This window comes from Cavia porcellus, unplaced genomic scaffold, assembly GCF_034190915.1.
Source record: "Cavia porcellus strain 051 isolate PalLab524CR breed Dunkin Hartley unplaced genomic scaffold, mCavPor4.1 scaffold_10, whole genome shotgun sequence".
NCBI classification, from domain to species: Eukaryota; Metazoa; Chordata; class Mammalia; order Rodentia; family Caviidae; genus Cavia; species Cavia porcellus.
The window spans coordinates 68,216,135-68,239,046 of NW_026947493.1; the positions used below are offsets into that span (position 1 = coordinate 68,216,135).

The 22,912-nt window shown below is 42.4% G+C and overlaps 2 protein-coding genes and 1 long non-coding RNA gene across 6 annotated transcripts in view; 2 read left to right on the plus strand and 1 right to left on the minus strand.

The window, feature by feature from the left end:
• The window catches only part of Ints8 (integrator complex subunit 8), a 55,422-nt gene extending 54,294 nt beyond the window's left edge, over positions 1 to 1,128 (plus strand). For both annotated transcript variants that reach the window (XM_003479929.5, XM_013143832.3), the window contains exon 27: positions 942 to 1,128. In XM_003479929.5, the coding sequence (XP_003479977.1) occupies positions 942 to 1,058 (117 nt within the window). In that variant the 3' untranslated portion in view covers positions 1,059 to 1,128. The remainder of the gene's footprint in view (positions 1 to 941) is intronic.
• Positions 1 to 15,419, minus strand: Ccne2 (cyclin E2). 3 transcript variants are annotated; one of them, XM_013143833.3, is made up of 12 exons: positions 15,282 to 15,419; positions 14,089 to 14,128; positions 13,895 to 13,991; positions 13,759 to 13,815; positions 12,742 to 12,893; positions 11,926 to 12,061; positions 8,360 to 8,506; positions 6,679 to 6,774; positions 5,771 to 5,905; positions 3,362 to 3,473; positions 2,763 to 2,920; positions 1 to 2,457 (listed from the first exon to the last, which is right to left on the minus strand). In XM_013143833.3, the coding sequence occupies exons 2-12, from the start codon at positions 14,100 to 14,102 to the stop codon at positions 2,344 to 2,346; spliced, it is 1,218 nt and encodes a 405-aa protein (XP_012999287.1). In that variant the 5' UTR covers positions 14,103 to 14,128; positions 15,282 to 15,419; the 3' UTR covers positions 1 to 2,343. The 3 variants fall into 3 exon arrangements, with proteins under 3 accessions (XP_012999287.1, XP_003479978.1, XP_063113652.1); XM_003479930.5 differs by lacking the exon at positions 15,282 to 15,419 and adding an exon at positions 15,031 to 15,122; XM_063257582.1 differs by lacking the exon at positions 15,282 to 15,419 and adding an exon at positions 15,039 to 15,058.
• LOC134477920 (uncharacterized) overlaps positions 15,394 to 22,912 on the plus strand; it is a 22,733-nt gene continuing 15,214 nt past the window's right edge. The window contains exon 1 of the long non-coding RNA XR_010050229.1: positions 15,394 to 15,598. This is a non-coding gene — a long non-coding RNA (uncharacterized LOC134477920). The remainder of the gene's footprint in view (positions 15,599 to 22,912) is intronic.

A 22,912-nucleotide genomic window follows, 5' to 3' on the forward strand; every position in this document is an offset into this window, starting at 1 on the left:
TTTAAAGAAGTTCTAATTTTTTATTAAGTATTGATTCCTGGGTCCTAAACTGTATTCTCACTTAAACACTCTACAGCAGAATATTTCTGTGGATATTTAATAGATTAGAAAGTTTCCTATTACAAAAAGCAAGCTACAATACCAGTACAGTGCTGAGCATTTTTGCATGTTAGACTAGGGAGAGCTTTTTCATAATGGAAAGAGGAAACCAAAAGATGGAAAAAGCAGGGAAGGGGAGGGAATGAAAAAAGAATTGATGTGTTATGTGTACCAATTTCACATAATAAATGTAATCACTATGTACTGCAAATATATACTAATGAAAATTTAAAAAAATAAACCCCAAGCCAGGCATGGTAGTGTGTACCTGTAATTCCAGCACTTGGGAGGCTGAGGTAGGAAAATCACAAGTTTGAGTTCAGCCTTATCTGCATATGCACGACTGTTAAGAAACAGCAAAACAGTAAAGCTCTGAAATTTGAATTGTGAGTCTTTTGCTTTTTCCTTTTTATCAGTACCGGGGATCGAACTCACGATTGCCTGCTTGCAAGGCAGGCGCTTATGCCGCTGAGCTAAATCCCCAGCCCCAAATTGTGAGTCTTTTTTAAGCTACTTTTTGGAGACTTAGCAATTCAACTGTAGAACTGTCAATTACCCAGGAAGGCTTGTATTTTTCATTTATGAATTTACTCAAAGTAGCAAAATGTGAACAAAGATGATTCTACAAATCATGGCTCAGCAATCAATCTTTTCCTTAAAAAAACAAAACAAAAAAACAACTTAAATCAGTGGTTACTTTTTGCCACAAACGTGGGGTTTTACAATTAAAGATTGAGCTAATCATTAAACTAACTTTATTACTATTAGCAGGTTAAGAAGCTTAATGTATACTATTGAGATTTAACCTCCAATACTACTTTCACTTTTTTTCTCTTGAAAAGATCAAAGCCATCGGCCAGACAGAATTGAATGCAAGCAACCCAGAAGAAGTGTTACAGCTGGCAGCACAGAGAAGGAAAAAAAAGTTTCTTCAAGCAATGGCAAAACTTTACTTTTAAGCAGTTAAAAATGTTTGGCCTTTATTTTTAAACAATGGGCTAAAAATATTAAAAGATTGTTTATATAGTACATATATACACATTTAGTGTTTTCTTTTCAGACAAAATACTGAAACATTAGTTTAAAAACAAAAACTGTATCGAAAACTTCATCCCGTAGCAACAGCTTTAATTTACAGTTTCTTCAAAGGTAGAAGAGGTTCACATGTCTGCTAACTAGCAGTCTTGTGTAACTCTACTTAAATCTACTTTTTGAGACGGATTTAAAATATTTATGTAGAAGTAGCTGGCTTATATACAGCAAATTTAATAAATAGATTTCTAGGAGTCAGTACATTTAATATTTTTCTGCCTTAAGAAAATAGAAATTTAGGTCAAATGTTAAACTTTCACTTTTGACAGTTTTCTTCTCATCGTGTAGGAATTTAAAGTGGACGTTCAACAGTTTTGGAAACATAAAGCCTTAGTCATGCTAAATTTATCCACAGGGATATCTTAAGAGTCATAAAGTGACTTTCTCATATAAATAGTCTGAAAATGTACATAAGTTTCCATCCAAATTGTGATATACAGGAAAGGTTATTATAAAGCAACCTATGTCTAACAAAGCCCCAAGAAGGAGCCACAGCATTTATCTCGTTATAATTTCTTTGGTACTCCCACTGTTTAGAGCAGTTAATGTTCAGTGACAACTTACTGATTAAAAAACATGGCAAGGCAAATAAAATAGCTAAACAAATTTAATTTCACCATTTGTAAAAATTCAAGTTTTATAATAGCTTCCTACAACAGCTTTAGATAAATTAGTCACCTTATTACAAAACTATCTTTGTAAACAAATTTAAATTCTATTTTCAAAAACCAAATTGCACTAGTCAAAAGTAAAGGAACTTTAAGAATCTAAAAGCTAGATTCAAAGTACTGCATCACTTAAAAGTAGCACTTACCTAGTCCAAAATGGCAATGATAAAATTCCTAGTTTATCAAGACAAATACAGTAACACTGCATCCAAAAAAAATTGCCATGGCATAAATCATGGTTGGCTTCTGTCCAGTAACCCTGGAAACAAAGTCATCTTTGTAAACATGTCCTGCTGTTTTTTTAACAGCTAATAAAGGAAGTAAGTACATTTGTTCTTTAGTGCCAATTTTAAGTGTTTTTTAAATCAAGAATGGCAGTGTAATGTCTGAATTGGCAATGATAATCAAAGGCGTTTTCTTGCAAAACTTTAGTAGATTCAAGCTAGTATTGCTCAGTTGAAACTTGTCTGCTTCCCTGACATCTTTAGTGTTTTCCTGGTGGTTTTTCTGTACTCTTCGGTGGTGTCATAATTCCTCCACTGCAAACTGGTGACAACTGTCCCCCTTTTCTGAAGGTGTTTACATAGCTGACTTCATCCTGTACATGTGAAATCATGCAGCAATTAAGATATATGAACGCTTATCTTGAGATAATTCAAGACACAATTTCCTAACAAGTATCTTTTCTGTATCATTCCAATTTTTTAGTATATGTGCTGCCAAAGCAAGCACAATCATTTTTATATTTTAATTTAATTTCAAAGTCTTTTTCTCTCCATTTAAAAAACTGCCCATTATTTTCCCCTTATATAAGCCATACCTTGAAGGAAGTGGTATTTCATAGTATATCCTTTCAGTTCTAGGACTTCTCTAGAGTAAGATGAAACCCCACAAAAAACATACCAGCATGGCCAAATAATTTGTATGTGTCTGGATATTGTGTCTGTCTTCCATAGGTATCTTCTTGAAAGTCTTCAGCTTCACTGGACTAGCACTTTTGACTACACTGACAAAAGGGACCATCCAGTCTACACATTCTGAAATACTGTCCCACTCCAAACCTAGATTGAACAAGTGAGAAAATGTGAAGACCGTACATCAGAAACTCATACCTGTCCGGTCACCTAATACATGTACTTCCTTCTGCTTCTAAATGTTAAGATACTTAAAGACTCATTTTTAAAAAACCAAAACAATCAAAATCATCACAAATTACCATTCTGAAATTGTTACATATATCATGACTACATTAATGAGTAAAAGGACTTCTTAGCCAGTATGTTCCACATATGAACTGAAATTAGCAAATTCTAAAGAACTCTTAAAGCAGACCTGTAATCTATTGGTTCACTTTAAAGTTCTACTGGACCTTATTTTCTAACAAAAAGCAAGAGAATGACGAGGCTGCTAAACTTCCTCCTGTTTGGCAGTGTGTTAAAATTCATAGGTTATAGTCCCATTAGAAGTTGTGGAAAGGAAAACAACCAATTGTGAGCTCTCACCTGAGGCTTTCTTAACCACTTCAATAGAGGTAAAATGGCACAAGGCGGCAGCAGCCAGTATTCTGTACTGAAACTCTAATGAGTCAATGGCTAGAATACACAGATCCAGAAGCTAACAAAGGAAAGGCAGAAATGCAGAAGGGTTAGCATTTTTTTGTCCCTACTAAAGTCAGCCAGCATTTTAAGGGGTCTTATGTACACCAGAATTGCTAAAACTCAGGAGTAAAAGATAAGCTATCAACGGATGTCAAGTCTTGAGACTGGGTCAGAGTGACTAAAGAATTACTGTGATAGTGGAGTGATGAGCAGGAAGGGCATCACATTTAGACTGGAAAAGACAAGGCTGCTTTGGGTTCCTTAAATGAATCAAGGCTAACTAAGAGGTCTTGGAAGGTAAGCAGTATTTCTAAACAAAAGCCAAATATTTGCAATGCAAGCAGTTCAGAGCACTTGAGTAAAAGTTGTAAGTTCCTTTTAGACTTTTTGAGACAAGGTCTTGGTATGTAGTTCAGAATGGCCTTGAATTCAAAGCAAATCTCCTGCCTCAGCCTCCTGTGTGCTGGGATTACAGGTGTGCACCACTATATCCAGCCCTGTTCAATTCTTAACCAAAAAAAAAAGCTACAAAGGTCTAGAGTAGGTCCCAAAGGACTTTTAGGAAGTGAGAACATTATTCTATAGGCTGATTTTTTTTTTTTTTTTTTTTTTTTTTTTTTGAGAGGCTCTCACTATATGTTCAGGCTGGCCCCAAACTCACAGCAGTCCTGACTCAGCCTTCTGAGGGCTGGGATTACAAGGCATGCACCACCACGCCTGGTTGTAGACTGATTATTAAAACTACTCAAGATTTTAAGTCAAGAAAGTTAGCATTTTAAGAACAATAACCTTAGACTGCAGTGAGGCTTGTAGGCTAGAATGGAACATGTTTCTAAGCAACAAGAAGAGCTAAATGATGTAATCTAGACAGCAGGAGAAAACACAGCACTGGGTGGTGCAAAAGGGCTAGAATTGAGGGTTTTGAGCTGAGGTCTGTTCAGTGAAACGAAACACTTGCACTCATTGCTCCAGGAGGTAATTAGCAGGAAAAGAGAAGTAAATAATGTTACCACAGGTTGGGTTTTGCATATCAGAAATGCTTGGGGCTAGAAGTGTTTGGGATTTCAGATTTTGAAGGATCTGCATATGCATGATATTTCTTCGGGACAGGACACAAGTCTAAACATGAAATTCATTTATGTTTGGAGTGTTTACATATGAGATTTCTTGGGGAAGAGGATGGAAGTATAAACATAGCCTGACATTTGTATAATATCTTCAGGGTGCCTTTTGACTGCCCTGTCAAGTATAGAATCTTCTACTTGCAGTGTCATGTTGACATTCAAAAATTTTCCAATTTTGGAGCATTTCAGTTTTGTTTGGGGATGTTCACATTGTACACTTCTAGAAACATTCCACATTATCAGTTTCTTCCACCACTGCCACCAAAAGGGTATAACTGCTTATGAAAATCGGAGATACTAGGAATTGACTGAAAAAAATTAATAAGCCTCTTAGAAGCTTTTTTAAAATGAGGTAATCCCACCATTTATTGGTTGTCCAATTTTAGCATTCATAAGAATGCTTAACATTTAAGGCGCAAATTTTAACCTTCATTTCAAAATATCACAATCTTCCTATTCCATAGGCAATGTTTTCATATCCTATATAAAAGCTTCTTTTTTGTGCACCGTAGGTGCTGCAGCCTTAGGACTTACAAGCCCTGGCACTGTGGCACACTCGGAGGTTGAGGCAGGGGGATCACAAGTTCGGCCAGTTGGCTACTCAAACAATTCACCTGAAGCTGGGCAACTTAGACCCAGTTTCAAAATTTAAATAAATAGAGCTGGGGATGTATCTTACTGCTCCCTGGGTTGAATCCCCAGTATCAAAAGAAAAAAAAATTACAAGCAGTAGGCAACAGAATGGGATCCTCCTCCTCTACTTTGTTAGAACATTTGTTATATACTGGCCTAGGAAAATTAAATTTGACTTAAGTTTTTTAAAAATCCTATTATATAAAGGTGATTTAAATTCTACTGACATGTAACAAATAGGCACCCTTTGTATTCAAGTATAAAAAAAAATAGGAATGATAGAATTATACCATTTTAAAGCCTAAAGACTTGCATAAAAAGATTTTTCCATTTTATAGTAAAAATATTTCATTTGGACTCTTAAGAATAAGAGTACTCATAGAAGTTTAAGGGCTCTGTTTTCTAAAATGACTAGGGAGTGTAAATATTGGGGACAGTATTTTATGTGTCAGAAGGTTTTTGCCATTATTTTGTTAAGTAGCCTACTTAAGACTGCATACACCAACAGACTTGAGACTGACCATGACATTAATGTATCTTCTATAACCATCAATACCTGGGCAATGAGGATGAAGGTTTCCTGAGAATACTGAGGTAGAAGAACTTTGGGAGCATCCTTAAGAGCATCGACTTGGAGAAAGAGATGTAACCAGGAGATGACTGTGACAGGACAAAGTTCCCACTTCAAAGCCTGTTAATGAAATTTTAAAATACCTCTTAACTCGCTTGTTTATTGCAGAACAATTTATAATTGCTAAGCCCTAGGAACAACCCAGATGCCATGAACAGAAGAATGGTAAACAAGATGTCATACTTATGTAGGATGGACCACTACTCTACCATAAAGAAGGATAAACGAGGCATTTTTAAGTAAATGGATGCACCTTAAGACCATAATCATAAATGAAATACATCAGGCACACAAGCCTAAATACCACATGGTTCCCCCATTTTGCAAGAAACCTGAAGTAGGAGGAGCAAAATGGGGGATAGATATTGGGAAGCAGGAAAAACTTGTTCAAAAGGGGAGGGGAACATAAGAGAAAGGAGAGGAAAGAAGAAAGGGAGAAGGGAAACGAAATTTAAAGAAAAAAATGGAAATAGGAACTTTTATAGGGGAAGGTTTGCAGGGAGGGGAGTGGGTCAAAATGTACATGTACAAATCACCCATGATGAATTTAATCATGTACTGTAAACCTATACTAATAAAATTAAGAATGCCTATTAATCAATGTACACATATAACATATTACATGGAAAATTTACAGATTAAGTGAATTTCCCTACCAGCCACAGCTACTGTCAGTATTTTGATGCATTAACCTCTTAGAACTGGATGCTTAGAACTGAATCCAGTTCTAAGACCTAAAACCTAAGTTTTGATCATTGACATTTTAGTATGGGTGGTTACTTCATAACTACCGTGCTACTAATTTACAAGTAAAAATGAAGACATAATATTACCTTTAATATAATGAGTTCCATCCTTACAATGTCTTCCTCACTGCAAGCACCATCAGTGACATAAGCAAACTCTTGGAGTTTGGGAGCATATATTTCCTTTAAATTGAAATTTTTATCAACCACAATTGAGACTGAGATTAAAACAATCATGCAAACTATACACAAGCTTCAGTTTTAGTAACAACTTCACAAATTATAAAATAATTATACTATATAGCTAAAACAACCTTATGTTTAAGATACTTTTGCTACGTAGAGGCTTTTTAATTATCAACTATATTGATTATGAAGACTTATTTTCCTAGGACTAACTGAATTTTAGTTGATAAGCAATTAGAATATCTAAACTAGTTGAGTTAAAAAACAAAAAGCTTGCTGACTATGGTGGTGCATCCTGAAATCCCTGTACATGGGAGCCTGAGGCAGGATTACAAGTTTGAGGCCAGCCTGCGTGGGCTACACAGTGAGTACAAGGCCAGTGTGAACTACACAGGAAGACCCTGTCAAAAAAAAAAAAAAAAAAAAATGTCGTTTTAAGATTGCCTAGTATGCTGGTCATCCCAAAACACTCAACAAACAAGGTCGAGAAACTAAAAATATTTCCTTTACCTTAGTACATAACTATGGTTAATTAAGAATACTGGGCAGCTCAGTAGTAGAAAGCTTGCCTGGCCCTACGTTCAATCCCCAGCACTATAAACAAAAGTAAAAAAACAATCAAAAGCTATTTTGTGCAGTTCCCACTTGTAATCTCAGCACTCTGGAGGCTGAAGTACAATGGCACACTGGACCTAGCCTGGGCAGCAAAGTAACTCAGCATGACTGTCTCAAAGATTTTTTAAAGGCTGGGGATATAGTTCAGGGAAACCCTGGATTCAACCCTCAATACTGAGGAAAACAAAACATAAAACTATATATGCAGTTTGGCAATAGGTCTGTTCTGGCAATCCAGAGAAAATCTGGAATGATCAAAAGATTAAGAGAGGCTGCTTGTGTAAAGAATAAGCTAAATATCAGAATTGCAGTCTGGAAAGGGATCCAAAACAGTATGTTTCAGGTAAGGACAGGCGGACTGCAAGCTGATATGCCAAACTTGGCAACAGCTCTTAAAGCTCAAAGGACACATTAAGAAGGAAATTAACATATGATCATAATTCCTCTCCTACCCTCAAAATAATGCCAGCTATAAAAAAGCATTGATGATGTTCACACTGTATTGCTTATGGAAAATAGATTGTGATTATGGGAAGGAAAATCTCAGAAAAGGAGTTGCTTTCTAGCAAGATATCACCGTTACACACAAAAATATTAGACTGATTAGACGATTATTCAGCTCAACATAGCATTTCTTTCATTTGATTGGTTGTGCAGTTGCAAAGGCCACTCTAGTGAGTCCAAATGCCACAGTTACATACATAAAGACAGCGTTGGTGTATTTTGTTTGGCAGAGTAACTCATGGATTCTTTCACTTACAAACTAATCCTAGAATCTAAACCAGAGATACATAATAGGCTCAGAAACTAGAAAGAACTACAATTTTTCTTGAGAATGTTTAGAAAATGTACTGAGAACCATTCACCTAAGGAATTTCTATCAAAATTGACAGTACTCTTTGAGATTAATCTGTCAGTCAAAGAAAAAAAAGTTTGGTGATAACAGGGATGAGCTCAGATAACTTACCTCAAGTTTGGAAGCAATGAATAATGAGGTAATTCCAATAAGCTGAAGCATGTTTTTATTTATATTCCTTTGCGTCAACATAAATCTATCAAAAAAGTCTTGTGCAAGATAAAATGTTTCCCTATGAAGTGTGTATACTTCACATACCTACAGAAGAATCCAAACATTTAAATATTACCCTTAGAATTTCTCTAAATTACAAAGCCATCTCTTACCATACCAGACTTTAGAATACTTTTAAACCAAACCTAAAACTTTAACACTTTTAAACCATACCAAACCTGAAATATCAGAAAAAATATGTACTAATAGAATAAACAAATCTGTTACTATCCTCATTTAGTCTTTGGGGGGTGGGGTAACTGGGGATTGAACTCACAACCTTGCACTTGCCAGGCAGGCACTTACACCACTGAGCTAAACCCCTGGCCATCCTCATTTATTCTTAATCTTAGTTGTATAGGTTTTTTCCCCCTAGCCGTATAGTTTATCCATGGTTTTGTTTTATGGTCCAAGAGACTGAGCACAGTGGTTCCTACATGTTGTGTTACAGTGCTCGAGTGAGCTAAGTCTCCAGTCCCTTCACCCACTTTTTTGATTTTTCTTTTCTTCTTTTGAGACAGTGTCTTGTTACATAGTTCAGGCTGGCCTTGAATTCACTACATAGTCCAGGCTGGCCTCGAACCCATGATGATCCTCCTGCCTCAGCCTCCCAGGTGCTATGATACAGGTGTGTGGCCCCAGCCTGAGACAGTGTTACTAAACTGCACAGGCTGGCTTTGAACTTGTGATCCTCTCCCATCAGTCTCCTGAGTAGCTGGGTTTATTAACACACATCACAGTGCCTGGCCCTGAATTGCTTTTTAATGGAATTTAAATGATTTAAATTAAGATGGAGCATTTTAACATACACACATGTTTTTCCCTCAGTTATTTCTCGTATTTTTGTGTACCGGCTAAGAACACAGAAGAATAATGAATAACACTGGTGATAAAAGTCTATTTATCTTTTGTATATTTTGACTTTAGTGGGAATTGTCCTAATAGTGCACTAATGTTATTATAATAAATAGTATCTATCATTTTCATACTTAAAGAGAAAACTTTTAATTCTCAACTCCATAAAAGTAGGTCCCATTTTCTCTATCTTAGAGATGAGTTAACAAAGGGATGCAATACATAAGTTTCCCATAAACGCTGTGTCAAAAAGTCTCATTTTAGCTTAAGTATTTTTAGACAGAGAAATTGATACTGGACTTAAAAAAAACAAAACATCTTATGCACATATTGGGATCATGGGATTTTTCTCATTTGGCCGAGTAAGGTGATAAATTAATAATTTTTCAAATGTTGAACCATCCTTACACTCCTATACTAAAATAATATATTAAGACAAAATAGAATTTAACAGTGTTGTGTTTATTTTATATGACTTTCCATACATAACAACACTTAGGGGAAAACAGGAAAAACTGAATAAAAGATAAAAAGGAAAAAAATTGCATGAACATAATTCTGCTTAAATTTATCCGTTGGTCACTACTCAGAAAAAGTCAAATCTTGGCTGGAGCGTAGTTCAGCAGTACAGCATGTACTGTGTTCAATTCCCAGTGCCAAAAATGAAAAAGTCAAAACCCAACTATTTTCTTTTTATTCAAACTATTCCAATACAATCTTTCCATCTAGTCAGAATAAGGAAGATGACCTAATGCAAAGGAATATTTGGTAGTCCTAGAATCTTTCCTGATAGCTTCTCTGATCGCTTCTGCTATTGTTACTATATTAAAAAGTGTAGTCTTTAGGTAGACAACAGAGTGAATATGTAAGTGTTAGAGGAAAGTCAGTTTGTTGTCAACATGAGTAATTATTTCCTCAGAAATAATTATCAAAAGAAAGAGAATGCACCTAAACAATACAGAAAATGATGACACATATCTGTAAGATTTCAGGATTATCATTATTTATTTAAACTGATGGTATAGCATTTTGGATGGGGGCAGTTTAGTTGTTTAAGCAAAGAGCCTCACTATGCAGTTCAGGCTAGCCTTGGGTTTTTTTTTTGGTACCAAGGATCAAACTCATGACCTATGCCATCAGGCTGGCCTCGGACTCACTACTCAAACTCCTGGTAATCCTCCTGCCTCAGCCTTCCAAATGCTGGGATTACAGGCATGTGCCGTCATGCTTGGTTTATAGCATTATTTTTGAAAGGAACAGAAGTACATTATAAAGGGAAGCTACCTAAAACCTGGAGAAGTTAGGGCTTCTGGGTAACCAAAGCCCTACTATGGTTTAGGGCACAGAAAGAAAGTCTCAGTAACATAATTTTGGTAACGCAGAAAAAAAGACTTCTAAAATCTTGAAGCCTAGTCTTGGTTCTTTGCATAACAGAATTTAAAACCTGATCAAGCCAGGAATTTAGCTCAGCATTGTAAGTGCCAGTCTGGCAAGTGCATGGTTGTGAGTTTGATCCCCAGTACCAAAAAAAAAACAAAACAAAACAGAACCTGATCAAGGGAGAAGAAGCCACGCCCCAGACCCCACCACCATCAGGGAAGAATTAGTGAGCAGCTGGCCCGCACCTCTCCAGCGCTCTGGGAAACTTGAATCAAGGAACACAAGTGCCTGGCCTAATCCCCAGCACCAAGGGAGGGGCAGCCAGTGCAGGAGGCACCCGGGACTCAGCAACTGGCCGATGTGGAGGAACACAGGAAAACGTCAAGGCGAACAAGCAAGATGAAATCTCAGACCTTCAGTCCACCCACAAGTGCAGGGAAACACAGACACAGAAGAAATTAGAAGTTACGTGCCAGAAGTTTCCGAAATGATAGTAACTGAAGGAAACAACTTAGTGCCCATATTGTTTGATTAATTTTGCACATCTATATCTTACCCAGAACAAGTTCAGGAGACACAGACATAAAAGAGAGTATTTGAAGCCACACACCTTAAATTTGTAGAAGGATAGCAACTGAAGTAAAGAAACAACTTAGTGCTTACATTGTTTAACTTTGCCTATGTCTGGTAATCTGAGCAATATTTAAGTATAACAATGTGCAACATAGTAACTATTGTTGGTTTCCTACTGTTTTGTTTTAAAATCCAATATCATTCTCATTGTTTTGTTTTATTGTATTTAAAATTTAAAAAAAAACTCCGGTTAATTATACATTCTGCTCATCTTGGGTACCCTCCCCACCCAGAACAGTGCCCTTGAGTACACAGCAATATCCACACATACCAAGAATTCTGAATTGGCTTTGGGTTGTATGCAGTGGTTGTGTCTTTATGATTTTACTGATTTGTTTTGGTGCTGTTGATTGAACCTGGAACTCACATCTGCTACTTGTACAGTTCAACCATATACTCTGCCACTGAGTTATATCCCCAACCCCTGATTTTACAGTAGACAGTTGCATTCCATGTTGAATACCACCAACTACTGTTAAGTACCCCAACAAAGACAGCTTGCTGGTAATTTACTCTGAAGGCACAGAACACATGTTTACCTCTAAATATTTCTCCATCATACAGAGATAAAGGAAATTTACACTGCTGGAACATACCTCTAAAAGCCAGTCTAGAAGGATTGATCTCATCTGTGGTTCTAGGTCACAGTGCAGACCTTCGAAATTCTTGTCATGAACATATGTGCTTTCCTTTTTTAGCATGTTTAGCCAAACCTCCTGGGAACATCCCCAGCTATGGAAAGGGGTAAAAATAAGCACAACTTACATTGTATGATCTACACAACATACAAGCTGTCAAGTTAACATGGCATAAATCCAATTCTGAGACATTAAAATCCAGCTTTCAGGCAGAATTTGAAAATATAGCTTTTAATTTAGAAAAAGACTTTTATTTTAAGTTTTAGAAATCACATCTTCTGTACAAGAAAGTAGAAGCCTGAAGTAACACTTCAATCTGGAATGTGATCACCTGAACTGTCCGATTTCAAAAAAGTGCTCTCCTCCCACTTATTTAGGCTAATTTAGGTGAATTATTTACACTCTTCACTTAAAAGTAACTCAGGGCCAGGCATAGTGGCACATGCCTCTGACCCCAGCACTCAGAAATCTGAGGGAGGAAGACTGCTGCAAATCAAAGGTTAGCTTGGACTACTTGAGGCTGTCTTTAAAAACAAACAAATAACTGGTTCTGCTAAATCTAATGATGAAAATAACTTTACAGAACCAATGCTTTGATCACTCTTATCATGTGCAATAGGATTATTAGATAAAAGGTTAATAATTTAATAAATCAATAATATTTTGTAAGTGCTTCTATTTTATAATGAAAGCAAAAGATAATACAAGGCACTATTTTCAGTTAAGTCAGTAAAATTTTAACTTTTGATATAAAAGTACTGAAATTTTTCTTACCTTAAATCTGGCAAAGGTGAAGGATTAATAAAAAGATTTTTAAATCTGTAGCTTGTAAATCTAGAAAAGTCACTTGTTCCTATCTCTTTGTGGGGTGTTTCAATGAGAATGCAAGGACTGATTCCTCCAGATAATACAGGTGGCCAACAGTTCTGTCATTTAAAAACACAAGGAATATCTATTTGTACAACAAGAAACCTTAGCTTTTGTCCTAGATCTTTCATAAATTAAAACTAATACTTCTAAATAATCTGTTGTTTTAACTAAAACTAGTTAAAAATCTGGTTAATATGACATTTACATTTTATAAATAAGTCATATAGCTCATATCAATCTTCATAAAACAGGAGGTTTCACACAATACAATTCTAGTAATACAAGACCCTAGGGACTGAAGAGGAGTAATAAAATACATCTGTAATATGGAATATCAATCACTTTCAAGGTACAAGAAATTCTAGAAGTGGGAGCAAAGGTACCTTTTTAACAAAAAGCTTTATAAGGCAAGACCTCCAACACTTTAGAATACTGGAAGGCAAAACCTTAAAAATGGAATCTAGTGGAATCACTCAAGAAGTCCTTCTTCCAAAAATGCTGATTTCAAAGGGAACTACTGTGCTTTCTGCACAACACATAGGAAGAAGATGTAGCAAAGGGCTGGATGCCAAGCTACCAGTGATCTCACATCCTATTTATGTTAAAGAACCAGCTATTAGGACCGTCTACTACAGTCTGAGAAGGAACAAAGAGCAGAATATCAGACAGATTAGGCGGGCCTGGTGCACCAGGCAGCTCCAAGAGGGAGGGATTTACAAAAAGGAACCAGCTGCTTCAAGGCAAACTTACTCTGCAGCTGTAGTAGGATTCAGGCATACATAAGCCTCCTTCCTGCTGACCTCTATGCGCATTAAAAGTGACAGAGAAATCTATCTATTGCAAAGCAGTAACACATCATTCTTATTCACCCTCTGCTGCATTAGTTTCCCCCCAAAACCACCCAGCTCAGTTCTGCATTACCCTTATCTCATACTGATGTTTCCTGGTGACCTTCTCTTCTCTTCTTTTTTTGACATCCTGGAAAACAGAAAAGACCATTGGTAAACTAAGTTCCAGCAAGGTCTCTCTCCCTTCCCTTTCTTTGTCCTGAAATCACCTGTGCTGCTTTTCTCTTCTTGGCCTGGATGATCTGGGCTTCTTGGGGGGAGTCTGGCTGACTGGGCTGTGCATGCTGCTTAGCTTGTAAACGGGTGCTGTACAGAATTTTTAAAAAGGAAGTTTAACTAGTAAGTCATTTTTTCAAAAGCAACATCTAATTTTGAAATATGTCTCCAAGACAAATAATGTTACCTTCGTCTTGACATTCTCTTCTTTCAGGTGTATGAAACCTCTGAGTGGGGGAGAGGAAAAACCAGAGTTAAGTACTGCACTTTGGTATCCGTGTTCTCCAAGTGTCAATCAAAGCTGCCTACAGGTTACACTAAATCCCCCAAAGGTGGCCAGGGGTATTTTACCACGTTGTCTTTTGCACTCCTTTAGTTATCGCAAGGTAATTAATTCAGGACACACGCCTGCATTTCCTCGACTGAATGCACAGCCTGGACTCCGAGCGCTTTCAAATGTGCACCCTGAACGCGCAGGGCCGCTAGTCTCCCCCGACTGGCTTTTCCCAGGCCCCCCATCGTCTCCCTCACACCTGCAGTGGGACTGAGGCAGCGCCCCTGCTGCCCTGCGCTCTCCTGCACGGCCGGAGGGCAGAGGGGCCCGCGCGGGTGAAGCGCGGCGGAGAAGCCCGTTCCGCGCCAATTTGGAGAGCGGCAGTGGCGGGGAAACAGGGGGCGGAGGAACCGCGGCGGGTGTCACGTCCTCCAAGCTCCTTCCCCTCCTTTGCAGGCCCGCCGGGCGCTGCCCGCCACTTGTGGGGGTACCCGGATCCCAACCCCAGGTGAGGGCGGAGAAAAAGGGGGGACCTGGCAGGTCTGGAACTTTGCTCTCCAAGAGGACCTAGATCCCCCTCCTCGCTTCCCCGAACAGCTCCCCACACGGGAGTGGGCTAGATGAGCCCCCACAGCTGGGGGCTTTTCCGTGGCCGCCCACGAGGGGGCTGCCCGCCACCCCCACCGCTCTCCTGTCCCCTACCAGGGGTCCCGACAGGGACGGAACTCGGGGACCCATTCCCTGCAGAAGCCTAGCTCTCCGCCCTCCCAACTTCTCTCCCTCAAGGATCCCGCCCGCGGGAAGGACCGCCTCAGCTGGGCTTTCTTTCCCTCCATAATCCACTAAGCACAGCACCTCCTCACCGCGACACCCGCTACCGCCTGGCTCAGCTGGCGCCGGCGCCAACCCAATATATAGGCCGGGCCGGGCCCGCCCGCACGCATGCGCCTCGGCTGACACCTCCGCCGGCGCGCTCCGGCTCCCGCCCGCGCCCCGCCCTCCCCGCAGTGCGCGCCGCGCCGCCAGGGTCCCTTCGGTGTGTCCGGCGGGAGCGGGAGCGGGAGGTTTGAGGCGCTCCTCCTGCCACCTCACTCCCGTGGCCTCACTGTAAGGTCCAGTGGCGGGGATGTCAGGCTGCGGCGCAGCCCTAGCGTCCGGCCCAGGGAGGCTACTGGAGCGCGGGTAGAGCTGGCGTGGAAGCCACGGCCAGAGGTGCGCCCCGGGTCCCGCCAAGGCCGGGGACGGGAAGCGGTCTTTGCAGAGCGGCGCGGGGAGTCGGGGTCCCGCCCCTGCGGGAGGAGCTAGGCTGGGCCGCCGGGCCGGCCAATAGGACGGCGGGGACGCCGCGCAACGTGGAGCCGGAGCGATGTAAACAGCCGGGCGGCGGCGAGCCACGTGCGTCCGCGAGCGCTCGCCGGCTGAGGTAGGTGCCCATCCCACACCGGCTCCCCGCGCTGGGCTGTAGTGGCCGGTCGCCCCTCAGCCCGCCGCCCTGTTCCCGGCCAGTAGGTCGCATGCCGCAAGCCCCGCGCGGAAAATGCTTGCGCCTTTTGCGTGCTCCCCTTCCCTCTTCCAGGCCAGGTGCCCGGCCCCTTGGTGAAGCCCTCTCGAAGCGAGACCTCGGCATCTTCCATCTGGAGCCCTCCGAAGGCCCGCGGGGTGGGAGGACGGTGGCAGCCCAGTGCAGGCCGGCGCCCCGCCCCGCCGCCTGCGCGCCCTGCGGAGCCCGCGCTGGAGGCAGCCGCCCGCCCTGGGGCGAAGGGAGCGAGACGGCCGCCGGCGGGTCCCGCGCGTTCCCTTCTCCTCGTGGCATGTTACTCCCTGCGCCCCTGCGCGTCCTCGCAAGTTTGGGAGTCGGACACGCGGGTGGTATGGCGCGCGCAGAGTGTGGCGCGGAAGGGGGTAGCTCTTGAAACAAAGATCCCAGGCAGAGCGGCCTTGAGTGTGCAGCCGCCGGGGCCGCGGGCGACCTCGCGCCGCCGGCCGGAGAGCGCCTTGCCCTTCCCGAGATGCCCTGGGACGGCCGCGCGGGCTTTGTGCGGCGCCGCCCTGTGGGCCCGGAGCTGGGACGCGCCGGTGCTCTCCGCGCCAGCAGGGTCGGTTCACTTTGCTCTTTCCATCCTTCTAACGACCTCGTGACGCAGGCACCAGAATCGTTGCTTTTCCAAATTTATGCCCTGAGAGAGTTGCCCAGGTTGACAGGATCGGGAGAGAACTATATTGGCTCACTCCCATGAAACTTTATACAGTTTATGATACTCGTGATGGCTCTTGTTAAGGCGGGAGTCTCCTCCCTTTGCGTCACTCAGATCGCTCTTGCCATCAGGCCAGAAAAGGGTGGGGCAGGTGGTGCCTCCCAACAAGGCTGTGTTAGCTGAGCAGAAGCAAAACTGGTGGCTAGCATGAGTAAGCTAGGTCATCAAAATACAGTGAAAGCCAAGAATGACAGTAATATTTGTAGGGTTAGTCTTTGAGTTATCATACACACCCACCACTGGCATAAAGTAAATTGCATGTGAACGAGGCAGTTATTGGAAATTACATTGGCTACACCTTTATGTATTATATGAACAGAGTGCAGTTGTAGTAAAGGAGAAACAAGAGCAGCCTTAAGAGACCTTAGTGTGGAAATCAACAGGGTGAATGCTGCTGTATTACAAGTGCCTGGTTGGTGGACAAGTGAGTCTGTACAGTGTGGGCTTTCTGCTCAGACACACCAGGTTCCCATCCTGTGTTTAGCAAACTGGAATTCCTTTGAGCATGGGTTTTCTTTGGAAATAAATAAGGAGCCATGCATCACAAGGTGTGTGTGTGTGTGTGTGTGTGTGTGTGTGTGTGTTTGAGTTTCTTCAGTCCTGGGAAGACGTGAACACGGCTACATCCCCAGCCCAAATTTTTGTTTGTTTGTTTGTTTGTTTTTTGGTCTTTTTGTGACAGAATCTTGCTATCCAGTTCAGGCTGGCGTTGAGCTCACTTTGTAGCCAAGGTTGGTCTGGAACTTGCAATGATCTCCTGCCTCAACCTCCTGAGTGCTGGGATCACAGGTGTGCACAACTATTTCCAACAGCTTTTTGTCTTTTTGAGACAGGGTTTCACTATGCAATTCAGGCTAGCCTTGAACTCACTTTGTAGCCCAGGCTAGCCTCAATTCACAGCAATTCTCCTGCCTTAGCCTTCTGAGTGATGGTATTACAAGTGAGCACCACCACTCTTGCTCCAGCCATTTATGTTTGAGACAGGGTCTGGACAACTCAATTTGTGATCCTCCTGCCTCAGCGTCTCAAAGGAGAAGATCCTCGGATGCATAGTGGTGTAGTTTTTGTTGGTATTTTGTTTTTTGAATTAAACCAGGTGTGGTGATGTGTACCTGTAGGCCTGGTTACTTATGAGTCTGAGGCAGGAAAATCACTGGAGTCCAGGAGTTCTAAGGCCAGCCTGGGCAACATAGCAAGACTCTATCTCTTCACAACTAACATACAAAGAACAGGTACAGCATACCCATTTCTTGCTTTTGTTTGCTGTACTTTCTCTGTGTAGGCCTCCCAAATCCTTTTCTTTGTGCTCTCCAGTTAAGATATTCATTATCAATTTAAATGTTTTTTCTCTTGTACTAGGTCTCACACCTTGTTCATCTTTCTATAGCCAGGACCCCATAGTTCAGAGGCTTACATGCATGGTAGGACCTTGATAAATGCTTGTTTGAATCATGTATAGGGTACCAAGGTTCAGAACGCGTGGTCTCTAGCTTAGCATGTAGATGGTAGGTGGATAAGTGTCATTCCGGTAAATATTGAGGATTTGGGTGGAACAGGGCTTCGATGTACTCTACTGCCTCACTTCACACATCCACTGTCCCTCACTGACGTCTAGCATCCCACAGTTACTACATATGAAACATTTGTTAATGAGGCATTATGGATGCTTTGTTCAATTCCCTAGGCTCCTCGCCACTCTGCAGTTACCCAGAGTACATCTCATTTAGACCTTGCATCTCCTTAGGTTCCTTTTCACTCTTGACAGTTTTGAGGATTGCTGCAAGTGTCTTGCAGGCTGCCTCTCATTTAGCCCAGGACTCACACTGCCCTCGGTGCGGCCACCTCCTACCGGCTTTTCCGGGTATGTGCTGCCCCTCCCACCCTGCCTTCCAGCATAGGCCAGAGCTTGTTTACCACAGCACACATTTGTCCGGACTCCAGCCCCGCTCCAAATCCTTCTGTGGTGACCTCAGCTGAAGGCCAAGCTCCTTTACACACAAGGGCCCTGGCATGCCTTCCTCTGCCCTCTGCACGCACATCCCGTATCCTGCCACCTCCCCTGTCTTCTGCAGCCTGGCCCATTTACTTCCCTATCCCTCCTAGCTGTCCTGTTCCCTGCGCTACCTGCCTCACCCCTGCAGGTGCTCCTGGGCAGGGCTGTCTCTTCCATCGCTGGCCTGCCTGGCTGGCTGTAGACTGCTTTGGAGAGTTGTGGAGGGGGAGGTGTGTGAGCTGGTGATCTCCTACCTGGTTTCCAGGGGACACTTCCTTGAGGAGCTTTGCAGCTGGTACTCTCAAGGGGTGAGGGTGCTGCTGGCCTCTGGGGACTCTGGAAGCACGAGGAGTCCGAGCAGTGTTCCCTTGGCTCTGTGGTGCGTCCTTGGTTGCCCTTCCAGGGTGTTTCAGGGTGGCCCTGAAACAAGGAAGGCCGGGTGGGACAGAAACCAGAGCACACCTTAGGGACCTGGGCGCTGCTCCTTGTGATGCTGATGGAGGGAAGAGCGGGGAACTGGGGCAGCAGCATTGGACATCCAGACACTCAGTGGTGGTGTGCCTAGGAAGGAGACCGCAGGGCCATTGCAGCAGGACAGTCGGTATGAAATGTTCCCTGTCCATAGAGCTTAATCAGTGGTTTGTGGGGCAGAATAAATGTGTAACAGGTCTCTACTGTTAAGTGCTATGGAAGGAAAGGGAACTGGAAAGGCCAGGAGTGAAGTGAGAAGGCCCCTCAGAGGAGGTGACGTTTCATTCTGTCAAACACTAGGACAAGAGTGGCAAAGTGAACAAAAATTCCTGATCCGTTGGAGCTCAATTCTGGTGTATGCATATGTGTGCAGGAAATGCAAATACATCAGGTAGTAATAGTACGGCCAATGCCAGGGTGAGGGATGCGCGGGAGGCGCTACCTTAGAGAACGAAGTGCAATCGGCTGTTGCTAAGGAAGAAGGTTCCTGGCGAGGAAACGGCAACCCCAGAAGGCCGGGCGTGGTTAATCACGAGGAGGTTTCGCTGCGGCAGGGGCATAGTAAAGGATCCCGCAGGCTGCCATGTAGGCTAGAGCCTGCGCAGGGAAAGAGCCGAAGCAGGGCTCAGGCCGAGCGGCACAGCCCAGCACAGGCGGGGGCGGCTGGTGGGAGCCAGGAGAGGCGGGCGGCAGAGGCCGAGCGGGGCTGTCCCTCACCGGGAGGGGGCGCCCTGCAGCCCAGGAAACCCAGGTGGTTTCACACAGGTCTGATACTTACAGTTGTCCTTTGTATTTCTTAAGTGTCCAGCAAAACTGAAAGGACTTATAGACGCACCACCTGAACTCTGCCATCAGCATTTTGCTATACTTACTTTATCATTCTCTTCACTGTTGTCCCATCTTACTTTTTGGTGCAATTAGGAAGAATGGAGATATCAATATACTTTTCAGTAAATATTTGAGCATGTATAATATTAACAGAGTTCAGTGTTTGTTTAGTTTTTACTTTGAGGCAAATTTTACTTTCAGTGAAAAGCACGTCATTTTTTTTTCTGTCTCTGCCTGCCTGACTCTCTCACTGTCTCTGTCTCTCAGTCTCTGTCTCTGTCTGTCTGTCTCTGTCTCTGTCTATGGCTCTCTCTCTCTCTCTCTCTCTCTCATGGTGCTGGGACTTGGGCACACATATGGGCACACATATTTCCTGCATATGTGTGCAGGAAATGCAAGTACATCAGGTGGTAATAATACGGCCAAAGCTAGGCAAGCCCTGTGCCTCTGAGCTGTGCTGCAGCCTGGAACGTGTAGAGCTGCAGTGTACACTCTTGCTAGCTGTGTAATGCAGCCTTCTCTCGCAGAACATTACCATCATCTCCAGAAAGTTACCTTTCCCGGGTAATCACTGCTGTTACCTCCCCTAGAAGCAAACACTCTTCTGGGCCTTTCCCACCAGGCTTCAGTATTACCACTACTAGGACTTTGTATAGAAAAATGGCATTTGCATCTTTATGTGAGGGTCTTTTCACTTAGCTCTGTGTATTTGAGTTTCCTCCATGTTAGACATTGTGACCTTTAATCCTCGTATGTGAATTTCATTGGGATAAGACGAAGATGAATAAAGTGTGCCCCTGAGGTAGCAGGTGGGCTGGGAGGGGTGTTTGTTGCTGTGTATGGTCCCTTGCCTGCTTTTCTCTGGCGTTGCTCCCTGGCTCTGCCTCCCAGTGGCCATGGACTAAGCAGCTTTGCTCTGGGTCATGCTTCCACTGCAGTGTTCTTGTTTTGGAGCCAACTGACTGTGGACTGCATCTCCTCAAACTGTGAGCTAAACTGATTCTCTTTGTGGGTGTCGGGTCTTGTGTCTCAGGGACAGTAAACCTGACTGATACATATATACTAGTACTTTGTTCCTTTTTTCTCTCTTTTGCAGTACTAGGGATGGAACTCAAAGCTTAATACATACTAGAAAAGCGCTCTACCACTGACATTTACATCTTCAGCCTTTTAAAAATGTTTTTTATTTTAGTTGAGTATGGTGGTGCAAGCCTATAATCCTAACATTTGGGAGGCTGAGACAGGGTCACCACCATGAGTTTGAGGCCAGCCTGGACTACATAGAAATTTCTAGGCCTCCCTGAACTACATAATGAGACCCTGTCTCAAAAAAATCAAATAAGTTAATAAATAAGTAAGTGCACTTTATTTAGAGACAGGGTTCTGCTAAGTTGCCCAGGCTGGCCTTGCACTTGTGACCGTAAGCCTCTGCCTCCTGAGTAGCTGAGAGGACAGGGGTGTGCAGCTGTGCCTGGCAGTACATTGTTCCTTTTTCTTGGTTGGTGATATTCCAGTGTATGGACGTGCCGCAGCTGGTTTTGTAGTATTCAACTGTTCTGCATAATGATGCTATAAATATTCTTTTTTCCCCAGTGCTGGAAAACCCCAGGACCTTGTGTATGCTAGGCAAGTGCTGTACACTTAGCTACACTCTCACTACACCATGTTTGTTTGTTTGTGGGGTTTTTGTTTTGAGAGAGAGACAGAGAGAGAGAGAGAGAGAGAGAGAGAGAGGGTCTCACTGTGTAGTTCAGGGTGGCCTTGAACTCATTATGTTGTCCAGGCTGGCTTTGAATTGCCTTAGCCTAGTGAGTGCTGGGATTACAGGTATGTGTACTACGCCCTGCCTCATGAACAGTTTTGTATTTTGTAGACATACATACTTATTTTTCATAGTGGAGTAGAATTTCGATTCATATTCAATTAAAATATGTGTATATTTTAATTTTATTAAGAAAACAAAAACTGTTAGATCTTTTCCAAAGGTCCATCATCAAAGAACAATAAAGTAATCCCATATTCATCATCTTGCATGCCATAGTTAGAGCCAAATGTATCAACAGGGATAAGTTGAATGAAACCTAACTTCTAGCAGAAACTAAAGCAAATAGTAGACTAAAGCATGTGAAACAAATATTACAAATAGTTACAGATACAGACTTATTAGTTAAAACCATAGAAGCATATTTATAACAGTAGTCAGCCATTTCAGAAAGGAGACTCCGGAGGGAGTGGCCGGGGGTCCGATCTCACCTGGACCTGTGGAATTGTATTTCCATAAAAACATCACAAGCACTTACAGCAAGCTGCTAAGATTTAATAAAGGTCAAGTACGGCTGCGTGCTGCGCCATACCGTGGATATTAAGGTCTGTGCCCCTTTGGTTTTCTGGTTGCTCTGTTATTCCTGAGGAGCCTCCTGCACTGCCCTCTCCCACTCCCGTGTCCATTGGGGCATTTCTTTATTACCCTCACTTTTCTTTTATTTTTTGTGACTTTTACAGTAGCCTTATGATGGTGTCTCTTTTCTCTTGCATTTCTTATAATTTTTTCCTTCTGAAATTTTTTACCCCATTTTTGTTCTAAATCACCCAGTTCCTGGTTCAGGTCCTCCTGCTGTGTCACCTTCCTGTGTCTGACCACCCCTTCCTGCAGTTCTTTATTTCTGCTGTGTCATCTTCCTGCATAGCTGCCGTGGCTTCACTATTTTTTTAATTTATTTGTGGGGGTACTGAAAACCAAGCTCAGGACCTTGTGCTTGCCAGGCAGGCGCTGTGCCGCTGAGCTACATCTCCCTGGCCCTCAATATTTATTTCTTAATTCATGATAACATTGAGTTAATATCTTCTGCCTTGTGGTGATATTTCCCTGATGAATTTTCTGTTTACACAGAAGTCAGTCCTTTTCAGTACTGTTTTCTGGCAGTACTTTTTATGACCATTTTTCTTATGAGGCCTGTGATTAGATACTGAGTTACAACTTTATGTCATTTAGCTTTGGATGAGTTAGTTTTTTTTCTTTTTCTTTCTTTTTTTTTTCAATCCATTTTATTTCAAAGAGAAGAAAAAAAAAGCAAAATTTCAAAACACAATCGGGGCAACAATGGTACATACACTGCACATTATCGTCCCCAAATCATTCACTCAGAGCACAAGACATCAGCAGTCAGCTGTCCAAACAGTACCAGCACAA